At 42.8% G+C, this 20,790-nt stretch overlaps 1 protein-coding gene across 1 annotated transcript in view; it reads right to left on the bottom strand.

The window, feature by feature from the left end:
- The window catches only part of HHLA1 (HHLA1 neighbor of OC90), a 29,531-nt gene extending 14,452 nt beyond the window's left edge, over positions 1 to 15,079 (bottom strand). The window contains exons 1-9 of the mRNA XM_058668888.1: positions 15,001 to 15,079; positions 13,296 to 13,355; positions 9,464 to 9,523; positions 8,733 to 8,813; positions 8,006 to 8,089; positions 7,812 to 7,895; positions 3,657 to 3,740; positions 1,826 to 1,882; positions 1,634 to 1,720 (exon numbers count right to left, since the gene is read on the bottom strand). Of these exons, the coding sequence (XP_058524871.1) occupies positions 1,634 to 1,720; positions 1,826 to 1,882; positions 3,657 to 3,740; positions 7,812 to 7,895; positions 8,006 to 8,089; positions 8,733 to 8,813; positions 9,464 to 9,523; positions 13,296 to 13,355; positions 15,001 to 15,079 (676 nt within the window). The remainder of the gene's footprint in view (positions 1 to 1,633; positions 1,721 to 1,825; positions 1,883 to 3,656; positions 3,741 to 7,811; positions 7,896 to 8,005; positions 8,090 to 8,732; positions 8,814 to 9,463; positions 9,524 to 13,295; positions 13,356 to 15,000) is intronic.
- Positions 15,080 to 20,790: the final 5,711 nt, after the last annotated feature.

Genomic DNA, 20,790 nt, shown 5'->3' with positions numbered 1-20,790 from the left:
TTCCAACCATGGGTGATGTGGGTGGCGGGTAGATATGATGACTGGTTCTCACAGGTCCACTGGATCCCTCCTGTTGGTTGTCAGAGACGGCTCCATGGCCCCATTTCTTCTACCCCATCTTATTTCTGGGCCCACTGAGACCCTATGTGCCTTGCGTCCTGGTCTGACACAAGGATATTGGATATTGAATTAGGTGCATCAAAGCAACTGGCAATCGGCCTATCAGCCTTAGCATCAGGAGTATGTTCCTTCTTCCTAAACACATATCCTTATTTAAATGGCACAGAAATCAGCCTAACTGGAATTAAAGGTGGGAAGGTTTTTGAAGGACTTTATAATGAGAAAGATTGACTCCAGCCTCAGATATGTGTTCACAAGTGGGCAGGGATGGAGGGTGCCTAGTGAACCCACCAATGCCCACCCCACCCTAGCAAACGGTAATGTACACAATTTGCAATTCTTCTGGTGCAGAAGCCAGAGCTGCTTTACAATATTTGTAAATCAAAGCAGCCCATTTATTAAACTGGAGATTTATTTAACCTTCATTTTACTCTGTCACTAACAAAGCGCCAGCTGTGTGCTGAGGACTGCATAAGATACCTAGGCAAAGACAGATTGTGGAGTCGAGAGTGTCTGCCTCCACCTTCCAGTCTATTCATTGAGGTACTCCTGGAAATGTCAGCTACAACAGAGCCTAGAGTAACACAGTCCAAAGGATGTACAGAGCTGTGTTAGAGGACTACCAAAGACAGAAGACTGCTTTTGATGGGGAGACATTTAGAAAGACAGCAGTGTCTGAGCTGCAACTGGCAACAATATGGGGATACAAACTATAGAAGCATGGGAAAGAGGTTGTAACTGCAGATAACAGGATGAGCAGAGTCGCATGGGTAGGCATGGAGTACTATGCCACCTGCCACAAACAGCCGTGACTTCACTCTAGTTGAATCAGAACTTTGTTGGGTCACTGCTGTTGACTGAGGGATCCTGAGCAGTGAAAGGAAGCAACCTTGTTCACTAAGATTGCCACTTTCCTTGCAGTGGTAGATAAGGGGGAATTGTCTCAAAGCTATTACAATCCAAAGCTAGGTGATGAACATCCCAGTAACAGTTTATTCCAGAGGATCAGTCACATTCCAGCAACTTGTCTAGAAATGCCAGTTTGGTGTAGTGGAGAAAGAGGACCTAAAGATGCTTCCAAAAAAAAAAAAAAGATGGACATGTGTGTGAGCCTGGTGGAAAAGAATAATGGAAGGTTGGTTGGTTATTATAGAGTGCCCATGCCTCTAGGACAGAATTGAAAGTTCAAATATTTGCAAAATCCAAATACCCAATGAAAGAAAAGGCTCCTGGGCAATAGCAAGTAGAAAGGATTGCAGACAACAGAAAGGGCCTTCCTGCTGGGAGGCTGGGGGCAGTTACTCAGCTTCACCTGCTTGTTGTATCTCAGGGAGAGGGCATGCAGGGTTGCCAGTTAAGAGGATCCAGAAATTCCTTTTTAAAATGCTGATACTTAATGATTTTTAGCACATTAAAGCTAAGTAAACCCCCACGGACAGCCTTTGGACTTTAGTCAGGCAGGTGGCACCTTAGTCCAGAATCTGCAGCAAGTATGTGAGAGGTTTGCACTCACCTAGAACACCAGTCATGCTGCTGGTAAATGTGTAGTTGATGACAGGGGATTTCTCTGCCAGCTCCCAGAAGTCAGAAAGGTTCCTGCCTGCAAGAACCATGCCAGTAGGATCACACTGTGGGTTCATACACTGGTGAGCTGGATTGGCTTCTTAGGCCTGAGAACTTGGCCAAGAGATGACTGGTGGCTCACCTGACTTTCCTGTCATCACGCAGATGAAGATGCAGTCAGATTCATTGGTTTGACTCACTGCAAGATGAACCAGGACAAAAGATTTACCCTTGCATCTGAATCCTTAAGTCTTCAGCTGAAACAAAGTGAAACTTAGAGTGCCTAGCTCAGGATGACACAGGAGCAGGAGGCTAGCTCCTCACTCTCCAGGGAGCCTTGTTTGGACTAAAGGAAGAATGCAAGACAGTGTCACAGCTAAGGGTACAGCCTCTAGGGCACCTCCTGGTTTACAAGGCCAATTCTGCCACTTACTGCCACTTCAAGATTCATTTTAGCCATCTGTAAAATGGCAAAAAGTTAGATCCTATAGTCCTGTATTTGCAATTCTCAAATTCCTCACATCTATATAAGATGCAAGGTAGTGTGAGTGTGATGGCAAAGTCTGGCTAGGCAGTATGAGGCTATAATTGTCTTTGTGCAATGATCTGATCCATCATGGTAGGCTTCCATGAATGTTTTTGGAGGTGTCACATCATGTACAGTGTAGACACATTGTTAGACCTTCTGAAGTCTGAATGCTACTGGATTTCTAAACATACTTGTGTCTTAAAACACTGAACATAGGGCCGTGCGCTCCTCATAAGTGTATCTGAGGATACACTGAGACAGAGCTGTGGAGTACTAAGTGTGTTGACTGGAAGATGAGAAACCAATAAATAGCATGATACTACTGTTAATTTGGGACTATTATTTATATTAGTCATTGAAGTGACCAAGACCATGGGTCAGAGTTACGCCGTCTAGGTTAAAATATCATCTGTAGGAGTGATCTCTGGCAAGGGTCTTTTACCCTTATGCCCATTCTCTCATCGGAAAGGTGATAAATACAGTAGCAATCTGTCAGATTGCAGTGAGGACCCGAAGAAGGAATGTATGGCAAGTGCCTGGCAATATTCTGACAATTGATACTGACTTTGACAACTGGTAGTTGAAATTCAATCTATTTCATTCTCCTTCCTTCTCTTTTAAATAGAAAATTCTCCCTATTGGGCCATGCAGTGTTTCTGAGGACATCAACTTGGGATACTTACTACATCTGTGTTTTTCAAAATATTTTCAAATGTGATTTGCTGGTAACATAAAACCATCTTAACACGGAGGCAAATGCTTCTGAGCGACTTAGAACTTGGACCTAGGCTCCATAGAGACCCAGTCTGGGTGCTGGCACCAACCTTGTGCAAAATATTCATCCTTCATGTATCTTATTTCCCCCCTCAGTGCTTAGCTCCCTATTGGAAACTGTTTGCTTGCATCTGCGTACGTTTCTACAATTTTGAATCCTCGGTTCTCCCTCCAGTATTTCAGACCCCATTTATTGGCCTGAGTGAAAGACTGAATCTTTAAGTATTAGTATTAGATACATAGCAGTATGCATCTCTACTCCCAAATAAAAGGACTCCCAATGAAACTGTTAAACATACCTTGGCAATTTGATACTAGGTTTTCTACCATTGCCTATACCTACAATGCCATGATACATTTAAATGTTAGATGTTGAATTTGTGTCTGTTGCTGAAGGACTATACTATTGCAATAATATGGGGAGGCGGATGCTGGAGGGGAAATGGGTAGGAAGGAAGGGGAGGTAGAGGTGGTAGTCCTTATACCTACAGAACTATATCATGTAAAATAATAATGATGCAAAATATTTAGAAAGCACTGGTATTAGAAAGCAGGTCACATGATACTCTGGAGCCCCTGGTGGCCTGGCTGAAGGCAGAGTTTGGAGAGGAGATCAGCTGGGCTCCACTGTTCTCCAGAGGCTGCCAAGCCTCACACTTGAGGACCACACCTGAGAGGATGGAGGTTGACTTAAAAATTTCCGTGAGGTAGCTGGTAGAATTTCCAATGATATCCACCAGGAGTGCCGTGAAATCTGCAAGAGATTCAGGAAGTTTATATTTCAAAGTCTGAATTAAGGGGAAAAGACTATTGTGTCTGGATTTACAAGTTTGAGTTAGTTCCAGATATTGAGAGATACTAGCAATCATATGGCGGAGTCTTACAGACTGAAATTAGAGAGGACAGCCAACTTCAAGCAGAAGGGAAGCAGTTCAAGCTTTACAATCCCCGACCACCGCCTCCTCGATCACTACAGAGCTGTGAAACGCCACACCTTGGATGGATGACTTATTGCTTCATGTCATCCAGTTATTTCAGAACAGCAGCTCCATCGGGAGGAAGCAGCCCCAAGGTCATGTAACGTAAATTTACAAAGCTTGTTCATTCCAGCTTGGTGAGGGGTTATAAACTATGAGCTACCAGAAGAGACAAGGCTGTGTACAAACTATTGCCATGAACCTCTCCTTATGTCCACCTTGCTAAGAGGTGAATAATTATAGCCTGAGGGAATTTGACATTTCAGTTGGTAGCATCTTGTGAACTCTCTCTCTGATCAGGGTTTCAATAGGGTCATTGTTCCTCGTGGTGCAAGTCTTTGAACAATAAAAATCCTTCCTCTACCTGTATTTGAACAGCTGCTACATCCTTTTCTGTTCATTTGTGGTTTTCCAAGATCCAATGAGGTCTTGGCTTCTAAACCAAGGGGAAGGTCACCCACTAACTTCAAATAATGATATCCTAATAATGATTTCCTAACACGGAATCTTCTAGGGCCTGCTGGGTGATTTCTCATCATGCTTTGCATAAATGCGTCATAACTCATCAATGAGATTCTGAATTTTGGACAGGAGTAAGCTGACTTCAGAATTCAGAACCCAAACAGGCAGGAAGATGTAATATGCTAAGAAACAGAATGCACAGCACACTGAGACCACATGAGGTGGCCATTGTCCAGTGTGTGACCAGAACTAAAATGTGATCTTCCCACAGCTTCATGGATGCAGCTTATGTTTCATGAACAGAGAAGTGGTATTGGCCATGCAGGCGTAGACATGTGCCTTTGTAGGAGAGTAACAATTGTAGACCTCTCCCTGTCTGTGTCATATTGTAGAAATTGAAGAGGAGGAATTTTTCCACTACTTATTCCACCTATTTTATTCTTCTCAAAACTTCTTTACATAGTAAATATTCATCAAGTGTTTGCAGAGTAACAGAGAGCTGTGTAGAGACACAGAAGATGGTGGTAGTTAATGTGAAAGAGAAATTCTTAGACAAATAAATGCAATGTTGAAGTCTACTATTAATATTGCTTGAAAGCTATAATCATAACTTTGGAGCCAAACATGAATGATGGGGTCCCAGATTCTGCCTAAGACACAGAGGGTGATGGGATTTATCCAAAATCCGTAGTATGTATCAGCTTAAAAATTTCAGCTGAGGCTTACCAGGAACCGAAGTTTTACTTTTCTCAACATTGTTATTCCATTCACACAGTCATTTTCTCAAGGAATTCTGTCAATCTTTTCTTCAGAACTATTCTCACAACCTGGGAGAAAACCTGTTTTCCTTATTTCACAGATGTTCTTGGCAGAAATTTTTCATAATCTAATTCACTAGCAATGAACATAGATGAATTATTTCAGTCTAGCTTATAAATGGAAGATAGGCAGAGGAGTTTGTATTTCCCTATCAAATCAGTAAGGTTTTTAATGTCAATTTTTGGTGCAAGTATGGAAATACATGCATTCAACAACTGTTGGTGACAGCATAAACGGGGGCAAGATTTGCAGAAGAAATTTAGCAACCTGATCAACATGTAATTGGTTCCCTGTCAACCAAAATTTGCACTTCGAGGACTGCATTCTAAAGACATAATTGGGCAGGTATTCTGAGAGGCTTTGCACAGGTGGTCATCACAGCATTGTTTATAATTGCCAAATGATTGGGAACAAGCTAAGCTTCCAACAAGAGAAAACAAATTAAATCATGGCATATTCTAAGGATGAATACCACTAATTCATAGAACGAATCAGGCATATTTATGTTCATTGAGATGAAATGGCTTTTTAAAGACATTACTTAAAGCTAGATAATAAAAATCCTTAAAATGTACTGATTCTGATAATTGTCTTTTTAAATCTATTCTGCAGTCTTCCTTTGATAAAGGAATATCAACTTTTATTTGGACATCTTATAGTTTAATATGATGACTTCTTTCGCAAGCCTGCTTTACAGATTGGCAGAGCTATGAGACTTAGCAGGACAGGGAAAAATGAACTACGCCATGGTTTGGTTTAGGTGACAGGATGTGAATTCAAATCTCTCCTCTTTCTTGGAACTGGATTCTGAATGAGTCTCAAGCCACCTTGCACTGTGAAAGCGAGGGCACACTTTATGGAAGACACAGTAGCAAAGTAGAAGGTTCCTGGACTCTCAAACCATAGATGCATCAGAGCAGCCATAGTTGCCTGCCTGTGGAAGCCCATGAAGACAGTGGACCAGTCCTGGCCACTGTGATCACATGGGGAAGTAAGCCAGCAGGTGTAGTCTCTCTGTATCCATCCTTCCCTCTCATGTTCCAGCTTTCATAGAAACCATCAGATAAAAATCTTCAGTGCTTCTCTGAGAAGTCCTACTTTGTGAACTCTGTTCATGAGGCAATCCACAACAGGGAAAAGCTTCATTCACAAAGATGGTGAGTTTACTAGTCTATATCTCAAGGGAATCTAGACCCCATTCCGACAGAGCATTGGGCTAAGAAAAATCCTTGGTTACACTGTCCACAAAATATTTATAGAACATCATGGAAAAGATTTGAAGTATTTGGCTAAGCTTTCTTCGGGCTCAGCAGCCCTTCTTTCCGTTACAGTATACTCTTTAGCATGGAGCCAGAGGGGTCTCTTCCTGTGCCCTGAGTCAGGGCACACTCCCGCTCTTTATAGTCACAACTGCATATTTCTTTTTAGAGTGAGAATTAAAACCCTTACAGTGGACTATCAACTGGTCTCACAATACCCTCCCCACCCTGCCTTTGCCCATCCCAGTTCATTTCTCCCATCTTCCTGCACTAACTCAGCTGTTGCAGCCACACTGGCCTCTCCAAGCCTTACTCTGCTGCCTCGGCCCTTGCTAGGAACACCCATCCCAGGAACCTCAGGCTGAACTCCTACTTCCTGTAGGTCACTCATTGGAAAAAACTTCTCTGTTTTCTGTGTTGTAATGTCCCCACTGTAACTGATTTTGCCTTTCTTCTGAGATCTTGTACATCTTCTGCTGAGCGCTCTGGTGCTTAGGCCATCCACAGCATCCTTTGCATTTGCTGCTTATCTGTTTACTTTTTGTTCCTCCCTCCAAGACCTAACTAAGTTCCCTGTAAGCTGAGAGTATCCACTTTGCTCAATGTGATTCCCACCCTCTGACCACATACATGTAGAGGGGCACTGGTCATAATATGTGCTCAGTAAGGAATCTCTGGAGAGTTAGTTAGTGGGGAGAACATACCTTTCCCTTTGATCTTTCAGAATTTCCTAAATATAAAGGACATGGAGTAACTTGCATTTTTAGTTACACCGAGAACACAGAATAGACTGTCATTGACAAACAACCATAACAAAGTCTTTCTAATTAACAGCTTTCCTTTCCCAGACACTCCAATCCTACTTTCAGTAACCAATTATCTAGTGACCAGACACTGTTTTTTTCTATCAGTGACACTGTATTCTGTATCATACTGGGTGAGTTCCTGTTTCTTATTAAATTATCCTGGGAATTTTCTCTTGCACAGGTCAAGTCTGGCCACATCCATTCACTTGTATATGCCTATTATTTTTTTAATATATACAATGCCTATTATTTTCCAAAGGATGATACACTAGGCATCCTACTGATGCATCTTAGGTTGTCCCCAGTTTTCAATAGAAACAATTCTGCATGAACACTTTGCTCTTGCCTGTTGGAATGCAGGTGTGTCTCTAGGTGAAAGCAGAGAGAAAGCTTTGAGACAGTAAGAGTGTGTACATAGTTAAGCACAGTGGGTATTATTGTATTTTCCTATCTTTCTAAAATCAAAACCACAAAAGTTGCAAGATTCCTTGACTCCACCCACCTGACAGGTCATTGGTCTGATTATTTAAGCAGTAGCAGTGCCTTGCAGGGAATTTGGCTGAGTCCACCACCTTCAGGTTAGAAACTGTGAAAAGAAATGACTCGGATGGGGATACCCAACCACCCCCAAACAAACCGACTCTACCGGCCCCTCACCAGCCACCCCCTACCCAGGAGGAGCCAGCCCAGGCTCACTGTTGTAAATGGCCACCGACAGCTTGTGGAATGCGAACGAACTATAGGAAGTGATGCTCAGCAGGGAGAAGAACTGCTTGCTCTCTGCTGAAAGAGATCAAGTTAAATAGACAAACACCTGTCATGACCTTTACTAATAAATGAATGATAATGAAGCAAATAGATACTAGAAAATATTAGGATCATAAACATGATTAAAAGCAATAAAATGACAAAAAGTAAAACCAAAACCAAACCCTGAAACAATGTGTCTCTCATCTCTATGATCTCTTTGTTAAATCTTTTAGCTAAAAAGATTTTGCAGTGAATGTCCACAATGTTTGTTTTGGGATTGTTGAGCTCTCATTGATTATAAATAACATATATTTAATTTTCCTTTTTTTGCTAGAAGCTGAAAGAACATAATAGGCTGGTAAAATATTATAAGCACTCAGTAGGAACCATGTTTTAAAGAAACATTCATAACCATATTAATGACTGAATTCATGATGCAGTCACAATTGCAAAGCCTTCTGTAATTCTATTCCGAGAGCTGCTTGCTCTTACTTGCTTGTCAACTTCCCACTTCTTGTTATTTGCAGTATTAATGTGTGTTGGGTAGCACCACAGAGGCTCCACTCTGGGGAACCTAAGAAATGTCGTGTCCTGTCCAGGTCCCATAGCAGCCCAGAAGAGAAGTTAGAGCGTGACAAAAACAAACTTGGACTGTATTTCCGAGAATATTTACCTTTCAAAGCCCTGCTCAGCATCCCATTCACGAGTTCTGTGAGGTTCAGTGCAGACAAATCAACTGACCTTGCAGGGAGCTCTGAAAGACTCGGAGACAATGTTATGGGCAGAGACTGTTCCTCTTGGGACATGTGCTGAGTGCACACCAAGTGGAAGGCCCAAGGGATTCAAAGGGAATTCCTCTGCTCAGGAGGTGATGACATGGTGACAGAGGTCAGGAGAAGTGAGGATGAAACACAGGTTCTTAGTGACTACTTTGCCTCTCTATTTAGAGAGAGCAGAGATGGGTGGAAAGTGTCTGTCTGCGGGAAGCGCAAGGACATCACAGGTACTCTCAAGAGCCATGCAGATGGGCAGACTCCCCGACAGGCTCGATCACCAGCCGGGCAATGCCACTGCCTGGAAAGAGATCGGTTTTTGATCCCACAGTAACAAAGCTTGGAGTTTAAAAGATATAGACTTAATGGGACTGCAGTCCTACAAACAACACCCTGGGAGTCAATGTGTGTGTAGCTGGCGGGGAAATCCTCCCATCTCATAGACATGCCTGGAAGAATGAAACAGCAGCTGATGGATAGAAATACTGGTTCAGGTGCTGTGTAGTTTCACAATCTTTTTAAAATTAATGTTCTGATAATGTGTAGAGAAATGTTTTATTCCCACTGTGGGGATGACATAGGCCCATGGAAGTGGGACAGTGTGCTGGAAGAATTGGAGTGGAGGGGTCACCTGTGGTTGCAAGGATTGCCACCTCTTTTTCTTTCCTCTCTTCCCTTCGCATGCTGGACACTGGGAAGGCAAAAGGTATAACAGATGAATGTGGAAGTCCAAACCTAGCCTCAGTGAGCTGGAGAAACTGGGTGAATACTGGCTTGGGGAGTGTGAAGATCCCTGGGGAGCACCAGGAAAAGCAGTCCCAGGTTCCTGCTGTGCCTGACCTTCTGTCTCCTTGGGCAGCCTGTGGCCCAGAGACACATATTGAAATAAGTATGTAAGTGGATTTCAATGTGGCAAAATCTACCCCACTCCTTAGCTGAGGGTCAGCCAGAAGTAATATGGCTAAATCTGTCCAGCCGAGGAGTGGAAAGGCAGGGCACAGCAACTGCTCCTGGAATTGCAGAACAGCAAGGAGTGCCCTTCCAAACTCCAGCACTATTAAACACAAACATGTCAAAAGTAGTTCTGATAAACCAATGGCACTTCATTCATTCATTCAACACATACCCAGTAAGGTTAAAGGTACATGCTTTGTTTTGGATGTAACTAGATAAATGGTGAAGAACCAATCCTATAGCCACACGGAGCTTCCTCTCTGTGCACTGTCAGAATAGCAGATTCTGGTGTAGACACAGGAGGAGTGTCTGTAAGGGAACAGCAGCTACTAGGAGCAAAGCCTGGTAACGCAGCTGGAGATGGACACCCCGTGGAAACAACTTTGAACCAAGACCTGGAGGGGGATCAATTGTTTGGGATTTAGATGATATCTAGTTATTCTGCACTTGTTACTGATGTAGAAACATTTCTTCACGTTACATTGGACAGAGAAAGTATTTTATGATCACTTAAACTTGTGCCCATTTATTTATTTGAAAGAATTTCCATTTATTGGCTCACTCACCAAATGTTCACAATGATTTGGACTGGGCTGGACCAAAACTAGGAGCCTGGAACTCCCTCCAGATCTCCCATGTGTGTGGCAGACATCTAACCACTTGCACCAACACCCATTGCCTCTCAGCTCTGGCAGGAAACCAGGGGCAGGAGCCTTAGCCATGTGTAGCACTGAGGTACTCCAACATGGGTTGTGGGCACATTAAACACAGACTATATGCCCACCCCTTTAATCGTGTTATAGGTGGAAAAACCAAGGTCCAGAGACTCTGACAAATGATGTTACAGAGTAAGTCAGGATTTGGGGCTGGACTCATACCTGTTGCACCAAGGAAAACCCCATCTTTTTCTTTCTTGACTTCTTTACTTCCAGACTCTGAAAGAACAATGTTTTAAATGAATGAAATAGTGTCCTGGCAGTTGAGGCTTACACAATTTATGACATCCTTAGAAACCAACAAAGCTGTCCAGCACTCCTTTGTGAAGGATGAGGAAACCAAGCTCCACGAAAGTTGAAGTGATAGACCAGAACCCCACAGCGGGTTGGAGGTCTTTCAGTGTTTGTATGTGTTGTTCTCCTCTGCTTTATTTTCTAAATCATTTTATTGTGGCAGGAATATTTAACCCGAAAGCTATCTCCTTAAACTGCACAGAGTCATATTGTTAACAGTAGGTGCTAAGGTGTGTGGTAAATCCCTAACATTTACTCATCTTTTATACCTGAGACCTGTGTCCACACGCTTTCCGTCGCATCACCCTCCCCCACCCTGGGACCTTTCTGCTCAGTGCTGCCGTGAGAATGACCCCTAGTTCTTCTGTAACTGGTTTGTTTCGCTTAGTGCAATGTGTTCGGGGTTCATCTAGCCAAATTTCCTTCTCTTGAAAGGCAAGTAACATTGCACTGTGTGTGTAGATCCTATTTTTCTACCTCATTTATCCACCAGCGGGCTTTTAGCTTGTTCCTCCCTGCTTTTCACTCTGTTGAAACCCAGGACAGCTGAGTTGTTGCCTGTTGAACCCTTTTTGTTTTGTTCTAGTTATCAAGTGTTTCAGTTAAATATCAGAGCTTCTGCAGTTAGTTAGGTGGGGGCTATGGGTGAGCTTTCCCAGGAAGGGGCTATGGGAAGCTAGGGGTTAGGTTACAACAAAGGAAGTCTTGGCCAGATACTCATGATCAGCAGGACAAAAGCCATCCAAATGCAGAGTCCAGCTGCCTCCTCGCTGCTCTGTAGCAGCTAGCAGCTATCATGAGCTTTGTAGGCAACACCGTGACCTTGCCCACACAGGTGAGGGACCCAGCATCATTTGAGCTCAAGATCACCAGGCTGCTGCTGGCCTGGCAGCTTTTAAACCTTTCCAGCCACAATGGTGGGCCCTGTGCCATCTGCTTCTTCAGCACCAACCTCTTCCCTGGGGCGGGGAGGGGGAGGGAAGGGGAGGTGTGATGTCTATGGCTCTTCTTTTCAATCACAGATGCCTAGATCAATTTTGATAACATTTGCAGGATGAATTGACCATCCCTGAAGCATAGAGTTCTTAACAAAAGTCTATGCAGACATGGTTATCAAAGGAACTACCAGCTGGATTGTATTGCTCTAGTTTGGACAAAAATGCCACCACAGGCACTGGCATTGTGTCTCAGTGAGTAAAGTCAGCCTGCCACAGCAGCATCCTATATCAGTGCCAGTTCATGTCCCAGCTGCTCCACTTCTGGTCCAGCTCTCTGCTGATGATCTGGGAGAGTAGCAGAAGGCCCAAATGCTTGGGTCCATGCCACCTACATGGGAGACCCAGATAAAGTTCCTAGCTTTGGCCCGACCCAGTCCTGACCACTGCAGTCATCTGGGGAGTGAATCAGCGCATGAAAGATCAATTGATCTTTCTGTATCTCTCCATCTCTCTATATAACTCTGATTTACAAAATAAATAATTCTTTTAAAAAATGCCACAGTAGGATCTTTAAAGTAAACCTTGCACTTTTTAAATACTTCTTCATCACCTTCTTGCCTTTAGGACTACCTGCAGAGCAAAGTTGTTCTCATTTATAAAGGGGAACGTTGAAGCTTAAATATGGGAAATTTCCTCTTATTCACAGCGTATGAGTAGGTTTTGTTTCCTCAGGAACACCGATGCCTGGAGGGTACTTACACTTGATTGTTGGAAAGCAGAGTGACGGTAGAGGCAAGTGCAGAGAGCACTTTGATGTGCTTGTTGATTCTCCAAATGCCTGGGCTAGGCTGAGGCTAGGAACCCTCACCAGTCTCCCCATGGACATCAGGAATCCAACTAGCAGGGCACCACCGTCTCCCAGGGCCGTTAGCAGGAAGGTAGACCAATCCTAGGCGCTAGACCACCAGGGAAGACAGCAGGAAGGTAGACCAAAGGCACAGAGCAGCCTGGACTTAACCCAGAACTCTGATATGAGTGTGGGCAGCCCAAGTAGCTCCTTAACCTGCTGTGAAACAGTATTTGCGCCCGGGGAGTATTTCAGCATTTTGCTATTTGAACCACCTCAATGTTCTAACTAAATATAAACACAACTTTAAAAATAGAGTAACCTCACCCATCCTAAATATCAATCATAACAAAAACTTATCCTGCTGCTTTTTTCCCAAAGTTCAGGACACAAAACAAGACTTCTGTGTGTTATCTGTGTTGTGGTGTGTTCACCTTCACACGGAATGGCTGTTTGTAGGCCAGCAGCGCAGGCGAGATGACGACGGACAATAACAACTTCTGCTATAATATCTTCTGTCACTAATAGAATAGCTGATCTTTGTCGAGTTGATAAGATCCCAAGAATCCAAGAATTTATTGAGCCATAAAATAAGGAGCATCTCTATGACTGCTGAGCTTTAGATAAAGATATAATGTCCCCTTATAACTGGAGAAAGTTAGGGAAATCAAGGCATCTGTTCCAGTGAGCCAGGTAGGCACCCTGCCCACTTACCTGTTGCAGGTAGGAAGGTCATTCCCTTCTCTCTCTTGATTTCTCCTTTAAGGCTGGACACTAAAGCAAAGAAGTTTATATCAGAGAAAATATAGCCCATATATAACACAAGAGAGAATTTAATCTGAAAATGCTCATGTTATACATGAGACCATTGTGATCTAGAATTAAGCATGCTTAAAATCCCACATCTAGTTTCTTCTTTAATCATTTGTCATCAAACATCTTTTGAAGTGTGATATTAACTGATAATGCCATGCACCCCCTACCCCGGAATGTGCAGGTATTGATATGCTGGGCGGGCTGACAGGATGGGAGTGAGCACAAGGATGTCATTATAACAACTCTGAATGCTTTAAGCAAAATTCTGGGTGTGATGAAAAGCAGGGTCTCATCCCAGTGACCCCAAGGCCTTTCTGGGGAAGAACCACTGAACTGGGATTTGAAAGAGAAGGAGTTCTGGTTAGTAAACTGGCTGAGGGAGTGTTTGGTGTTCCTGTGTTCAGGAGCTGAGGTGAGCATGAGGGCACTTTAAATGACCAGCTGGAGGTGGACAGTGATGGAACATAACGCAGAGCAGTAGGCACTTGCAGGCACCCGTGAGGAATGAAGGATCAGAGAGCATGCAGAGGGCTGACATACTCTCCAAGGAGAAAGAGAAAGTCAATGATGAATTTGGAGTGGGTGAGAAAATGAAGGAGTCTGAGAATTGACTTTAAAAATCCTACAAGAAGATCACTCAGGCAGAAGAGTGGAGAACAATCATGGGGAGAGGTGGAGAGGCAAGGGCTGACGCGAAGTGCCCTCCTGGTCTGGAAAAGAGAAACGACGACTTGGAAAAGAGCAGTTAACAGTGTAAGTGAAGATAATTCGGTTGCATAAAATTAGACACAAATGCAAGCAATCAAGAGAAAGAATAAAACAAAAAGGGATTAATGATTGCCTCTTTGATCAAGCTCAGAAGTGTGAGCAGCAATGCTAGATGGGGATTCTGCATCAACGCATAATGAATTCCCAAACAATACAGGCTGGACATTCTCAACCCAAAAATCTGAAATCCAAACTATCCCCAAATCAGAAATTTTTGGAGTACCCACATGAAACTGCAAGTGGAAAATTCATAAAACTTTGTTTTATGTAGTGTTACTTTTACAAAAATTGTTCCCAACATCGATACATTTATTCATTTAAAAAGTTACAGGGTCAAGCATCAAAGCTTAGTGACCAAAGTCCTTGCCTTGCGTGCACTGGGATCCCATATCAGTGCTGATTCTAATCTGAGCAGCCCTGCTTCCCATCCAGCTCCCTTCTTGTGGCCTGGGGAAGCAGTAGAGGATGGCCCAAAAGTTTTAGGACTCTGCACCCACACGCGAGACCAGGAAGAAACTCCTGGCTTCTGACTGGCTCAGCTCTGGCCACTGCAGGCATTTAGGGAGTAAATCAGTGGATGGAAGATCTTTCTGTCTCTCCTCTTCTCTGTAAAATCTGACTTTACAATAAAAATAAGTATATCTTTTAAAAAAAGTGTCCCCAAGCTATGTGAAAAAGGTATATATGAAGTATAAGTGAAGTTCATGTCTAGATTTGAGATATCTGATGATGTAAATGCAAATATTCCACAACTCAAAGAATCTGACACCCCCAGGGCTTTCTGCCTGATTCATTTCTGATTAGGGATACGTGCTGTAGAAGCAACTGCACTCACCTGTGTTCCAAAGGGACAGGACACATGTGAGGCCCATGCACAGCCTCCCTGGAGGGCCCTGCAGCAGGAATCCCAGCATGGTTCTGGCTGCCTGGAAGCAAGCAAGCAAATGCTTGGAGGAAACAGGCTGGATCACCAAGCACACGAATGGTGAATGCTGTTTGAGAATAGTACATGGGAACTCAATAGGATTAAAACCTGAAAAAAAGTTTTGTACTATTTGGGTTAGTTGATGCTGAGATAATAGTTTAACTTCACAATTGTATCTACATAATTCAATAAAACTTGAGCTTTTATTTTCATATTCATTGTGGTCTGATAGGGAATTTTCTACACAGTTTCTCTTGAACCTTTGTCCATGGAAGTTCCATCCCCTTGTAGTTCTGTAACCAGTGGCGTGACCTCCTTAGTCCCTGAGTCACATGGCCGTGGAAGAGGGAGCTGGAGGGTTACTTACCAACTCAAGTATTTTGGAAGAAGGTGTTGTATTTGTTTTTATCTCACATGTCTCAGAGTGCAGGAAATCGGAGGCTATGGACAATGCACAGAGCATCCATATTCAGGGAACACTAATGTCTCTCCTTTGCGTTTCCTGGTTCTTTAGCTGGGACACGGTCTCCACATTCAGCATCACTGCTGCTCACTGAGAGGAACATAAGAGTATGTGCGAGTGTGCAGTTTCCTCCTCCTCCACAGCACCAATTACTAGCCATTTGCTGTGCAGATCAGCGTAAGGCAGAAAAGACTGGGGCTTAAAAGCGTGATGGTGAAAAGTTGTTGTTCACTTCCTGTGTGCCAGACAGTACACAGAATGCTGATGGCAGCCTGGCAGCAGCTGAGAACAACAGTCACCATGTTCAGGTGCTAAATTAATGTCACTGAAAACACAGGCTGTGTGGACTCCACTTGATGGGAGTAGAACTTTTCCATTGGTAGAGACTGGGATCTACCTGAAAGGTGATCTGAGAGGGGTAGAAAATCCAGAGAGTCTGCTCAGGTTTACTTCCTGGCTCTGTCATTTGTTAATTATGCAAGATATTAAACCCCTCAGTGACTCAGTTTCCACATCTAAGGCTGTCCCAAGGACCAAAGTGCGTTACAAAGCATAAGATGGAGAGGCACCGAGCAAGTTTTTATATGAATGTTGAACATGAAAGTACAAGATGCTGACACTTCTGGAGTAGGCGAGACTGATGGCTTTTCCATATGATGGAGTTGCCATCTTCAGTTACATCTTACTTAGACTGGGTAGCATGTCTAGATCTTTACTCCAAAAATAGTTGGTCATTTTTTCACTGCAGTCTCCATGCTTTTTTTGGACAGTTCTTTATAAATCATTGTGGTTTTTTTTTTTTTTTTTGGTGACACTTGAAAAAATCAAGTCATAAAAAGATATGTAAAATGAAATGGGGAAGATTAGAATAAGCCATCCAAAGATATGCCACTAGAGGAACATGGGTCATTTTGAGCTCCAGGCCACACAAATAGAGAAGCAAGTCTTGGCAGTGCTTCCCTTATCAGACTAAGTGCAGGAATTTTTGAAGAGTGAGGACCACCCTAGATCCCCTCTTGAAGGTGTTTCGTAGCCCTGAGGAACAGATAGTTGCCCCTGAGCTGGGCCGGCACCAGCAAACCTTACCAAAATAATGCTTATCTCCTATTAGTTCCCCCCACATATTTCTCTTCCCACCATGTTCCACCTCTAAATGTTTCGAAACTTTCTGTAGTCTTACTGTTTCTTTGTGAATTTATTGAATGCTGTCTAAAAATGTATGAAAACCTCCAACTCTGTCCCTTTGGGATTTTCATCTCAATTATTTGAACTCTCCTGCTCTAAACCTGCAATATAAACCTCTTGCTCTTGTTAATTTCATTTTTGGTCAGTTTGATATGCAGGGCTCCAGGCACTGAACACAGGAGGACAGAGGAGAAATATGTTCCCTTATTTCATAGTATAATTTATTGAACCTCCACTTTGGAACAAACTCTTTCCTGTGTTATAGTCATACCATGGGAAAGGTACTGCTATTTCTATTACACAAAAACCTGGGGTTCAGAGAAGGGGCCCCAAAGTCAAGATCTTATAGCCACTCCACAGAATAATTGAAATTTGGACTGTGGTCACTCATACTTTTTGCAAAACCTTGCCTTCCAGTTTCAACCTACCATCACAGTGGAACAATGCAGGACCTGAAGTTGAAAACAGATAAACGTTTTTTATTTCAAACATGTGATGGACAGGAGGGGTTAGAAATTTATTCACAATCTAGGGGAAAGGATTGAGAAGTAGTGTGTTATTGATGAGCAAAAATCTGTCCAAATCATTGTGAAATTAATTCTTAATATATCCACATTTTATTAGCAATGACTTGGAACCAGGAATGTGGAGGGTAAGGACAAAATTTCCAGAGTCTTCACGAAGCCTTGTGGTGCTTACAATTAATAAGGGCCATTAGTCAACCCAGTCTAGTTAAACCTGATTAACAAGTCTGCCTTTTTCAATGTAGCATGCAGCAAAAAAGAACAGCCATGTACAAAATTCAGCAACAGATGAGAATTTACCCTTAAGAAACGCTTGACTTGGGTCAGCCAAATGCTGAATGTTCCTAACACATCGCCCTGATCCATTCACTAGGCCATTTTCCCTGTCGCTCCCAGCCCTCTCTACCTGCAGAGGTATCCAAGGTTTAGAGACTCACCTGATGACATTACCTGATGGGGACAATCCTGAACTTTAAAATCAGGTGGTCATCTTCCAAGTCTGAGACAATACCATAGGTTGAGGGTCTTCCTTTTAAAAAAAAATCTAAAGAAAAAAATGGAGAATCTAATATCTGTGGACTATCTAATGTGCTAGAAGTTTGCATGTGGCAACTCACTGGTCATCAAAGCAAGAGCACTTGCTAGTTTCTGTTCTTATTTTATAACTTGAAGAAACAGGCTCAGAGGTACAAGTGGTCAAAAGGAATATGGGGGTAAACTACGACTGGAAGCCTTCTGTTTGCTACCAGTGGTCATAGTTGGCTAGCCACTGATTCAGAAAGCTCAGTCCTGTGTCACTTCATGGCAGAGATGTTTTGAGAAATTTATTGTTAGGCAAGTATGCCGCTACACAAATATCACAGAGGGCCCTTTCACAAGCTTCATTGGCTATGTGTCACCAGGCCATGTAATCTTTTGGGATCATCTTTGTATAGGTAGCCTGTCATTGAGAAGCAGAACAGTATAACTTTTAGCCATTACCTTTCTGAGAGACATTTTTAAAGGCATTCTTTATCATGATTCCAATTCTTTGGGTTAAAGACCATGTTTCTTGATCAGATATGGGTGAGCCATTCTGTCATCTGACGATTGCCTTAAGATCCTAATCAGTAGCTTGAGGGGGAGAAATAGGGAGCAATAGGCTGTGATCAAGTGATGGAGCCTTAGCTAAGCACAATGCAGATACCGGATGATAGAAACTGCTGTCATTTCGTTTAAGATGTAGGTGCCCAGAACTAGTAATTACAGCAGGTGCGTCCCTCAGCTGGCCTCATACTTTGGGAAGTAGGGGGAGGGGAGGACCAAAAGGATCTTACAATATCTACAGTATACAGCTTACCTGTCTCGTGAGCAGGACAAATGACTTCAAAGAACTTAAACAGCCAGAAAGATTAACAGCTAGGTCAGCTGTAGGGTTTATATGAGCTCCTAGTGAAAGATAAAGGAGTGGGGGAAGGTTTGACAACTTTACTTTAAATCTGCCCAGAAAAAAAAATGGAATAATAATCCTCCCCAAAACTCCAGGCAATGAAAGACGATCAACTCTATCAGAGAAAAAAAATGCCTGTGGGATAAGCTGAATAGAATCCGTGAGTGGAATGACAATACTCCAATTCAGCATAGGGTGGGAAACCTTCCTGACAGTAATTACGTGTATTCAAGGAGCCGAGCGGGAGGCACCAGGTGATGAGTTATCCTTCCTGTTGCACAGGCCTGTGGCCCAAGCACCACCTGGCACACACACCAGGAGAAATAGAAGAGAAAGCTGGTCAGTTCTGTCCAGTGTCTAAAGCTGGAAATGCAAGTCCTGCTTGCCTGTGTTTATATGCTGTGTGAATTTAGAATGGTCCTTCATTTTGAAATGCTTGAAAAAAATCCATAAATAATACTTTGTAGTAATTCAAATTGTATGAACTTTAAACTTTGGTGTTCATAAATACAGTGTTATTGGAACATTGCCCCATTTATTTATGTGTTGCAAATGACAGACTTTTGGCTACAGCAGCAGCAGCACAGTGGAGCAGTTGTGACAGGCAGAGCATGAACCATAAAGCCTAAAATATTTACTCTCTGGCTCTTTATAGGGAAAATTTGCCAACTCCTAGCCTATGGGAATTGACATAGATTCTTCCTACTTTTAGGTTGACATTCAAGATGGATAATGCTTGCTTAGGCCGTGTGAGTTGCTTGCTAACTTGTCACCTTTGCTGGTGTTTGAATGTGATTTGTCCTATGCTGAATTCATGCTGAAATGTAATTGTTGGGTGGTGACAGCACCTTCAGGAAGAAATCAAATTAATAAGAAGGATGAATGCTGGGCCTGCCATGATGGCTCATTGGCTAAATCCTTGCCTTGCAAGTGCTGGGATCCCATATGGACATTGATTCATATCTCTGCTGATCCACTTCTCACGCAGCCCCCTGCTTGTGGCCTGGGAAAAGAGTCGAGGATGGCTCAAAACCTCGGGACCCTGCATTCACACTGGCTCCTCGCTGTGGATTAGCTCAACCTTGGCTGTTGTGGCCACTTAGGGAGTGAACCAGTAGACAGAAGATCTGTCTCTCCTCTGTGTAAAATCTGCTTTTCCAATAAAAACAAATAACTCTTAAAAGATGAATATCTTTATGAATGTCTTTCTCACAAGAGTTCTCACTTTAGCAGGACTGGGTTATTACTGAAAATACATGTGGTTACAAAGCAAGGTAACCCCTCCTGCTTTGTCTCTTCCCACATACCTACACTTGCCATTATACTTTCTACCATAATTTGCAGCACAAGACTGTGAACTGAAGCTGAGTACCTCCTTTCAGTATCTACAGATTTCCATCTTATGGATAGTCCAATAATGTGAAGTCATAATAGGTGAAAAGAGAACTTTTTTTTCTTTTGCATGAAAAAACATGCTTCCTGATTTGAGAGGCAAAGAGAAAAAGAACAAGACAGAGTTTGTACAATGTGGTTCAGTAACTCCCTAAGATGGCCAAAATTGGGCCAGGTCAGACTGGAGCCAGGAACTGAATTCAGGTCTCCCACAGGGTGGCCAGGACCAAACCACATGGTATATGACTGCTTTCTTCCATGTTATATGCTGGCAGGAAGCTGAAATTGAGAGATGATCTGGGACTTGAATTCTCACTTTGTCTCATGGTCTTAAATGTTATCTACCGGTACTTGTGTTGCTAGATATTAACATGTATATGCAAAGATAGATGCAGATATAATAGCAATTTCCCCAACTTCACATTCAACTGTTTACTGGACATTTTGATGAAATGTTTTACATGTTTAACAAATGTAAGACATAAAAAGCCAAGTTCATGCTTTTATTGCAGTACCTGCCCCTTCCTCAACATTCCCTATCTCAAATAACGATGAACTCAGTTATCCAGGAACTCATACAAAAAACTCACAAATCATCCTTGATGATTCTCTCACCTCACATCCACTATGTCAGCATATGTTCTAAAAATGTGTCTAGACGTCAAGAATTTCTCATCTCTTCCAGTTACCACTCTGCTCCAAGTCAC

The sequence above is a fragment of the Ochotona princeps genome, chromosome 9, assembly GCF_030435755.1.
Source record: "Ochotona princeps isolate mOchPri1 chromosome 9, mOchPri1.hap1, whole genome shotgun sequence".
Lineage (NCBI taxonomy): Eukaryota > Metazoa > Chordata > Mammalia > Lagomorpha > Ochotonidae > Ochotona > Ochotona princeps.
This window is presented reverse-complemented; position numbering and strand designations above follow the sequence as displayed.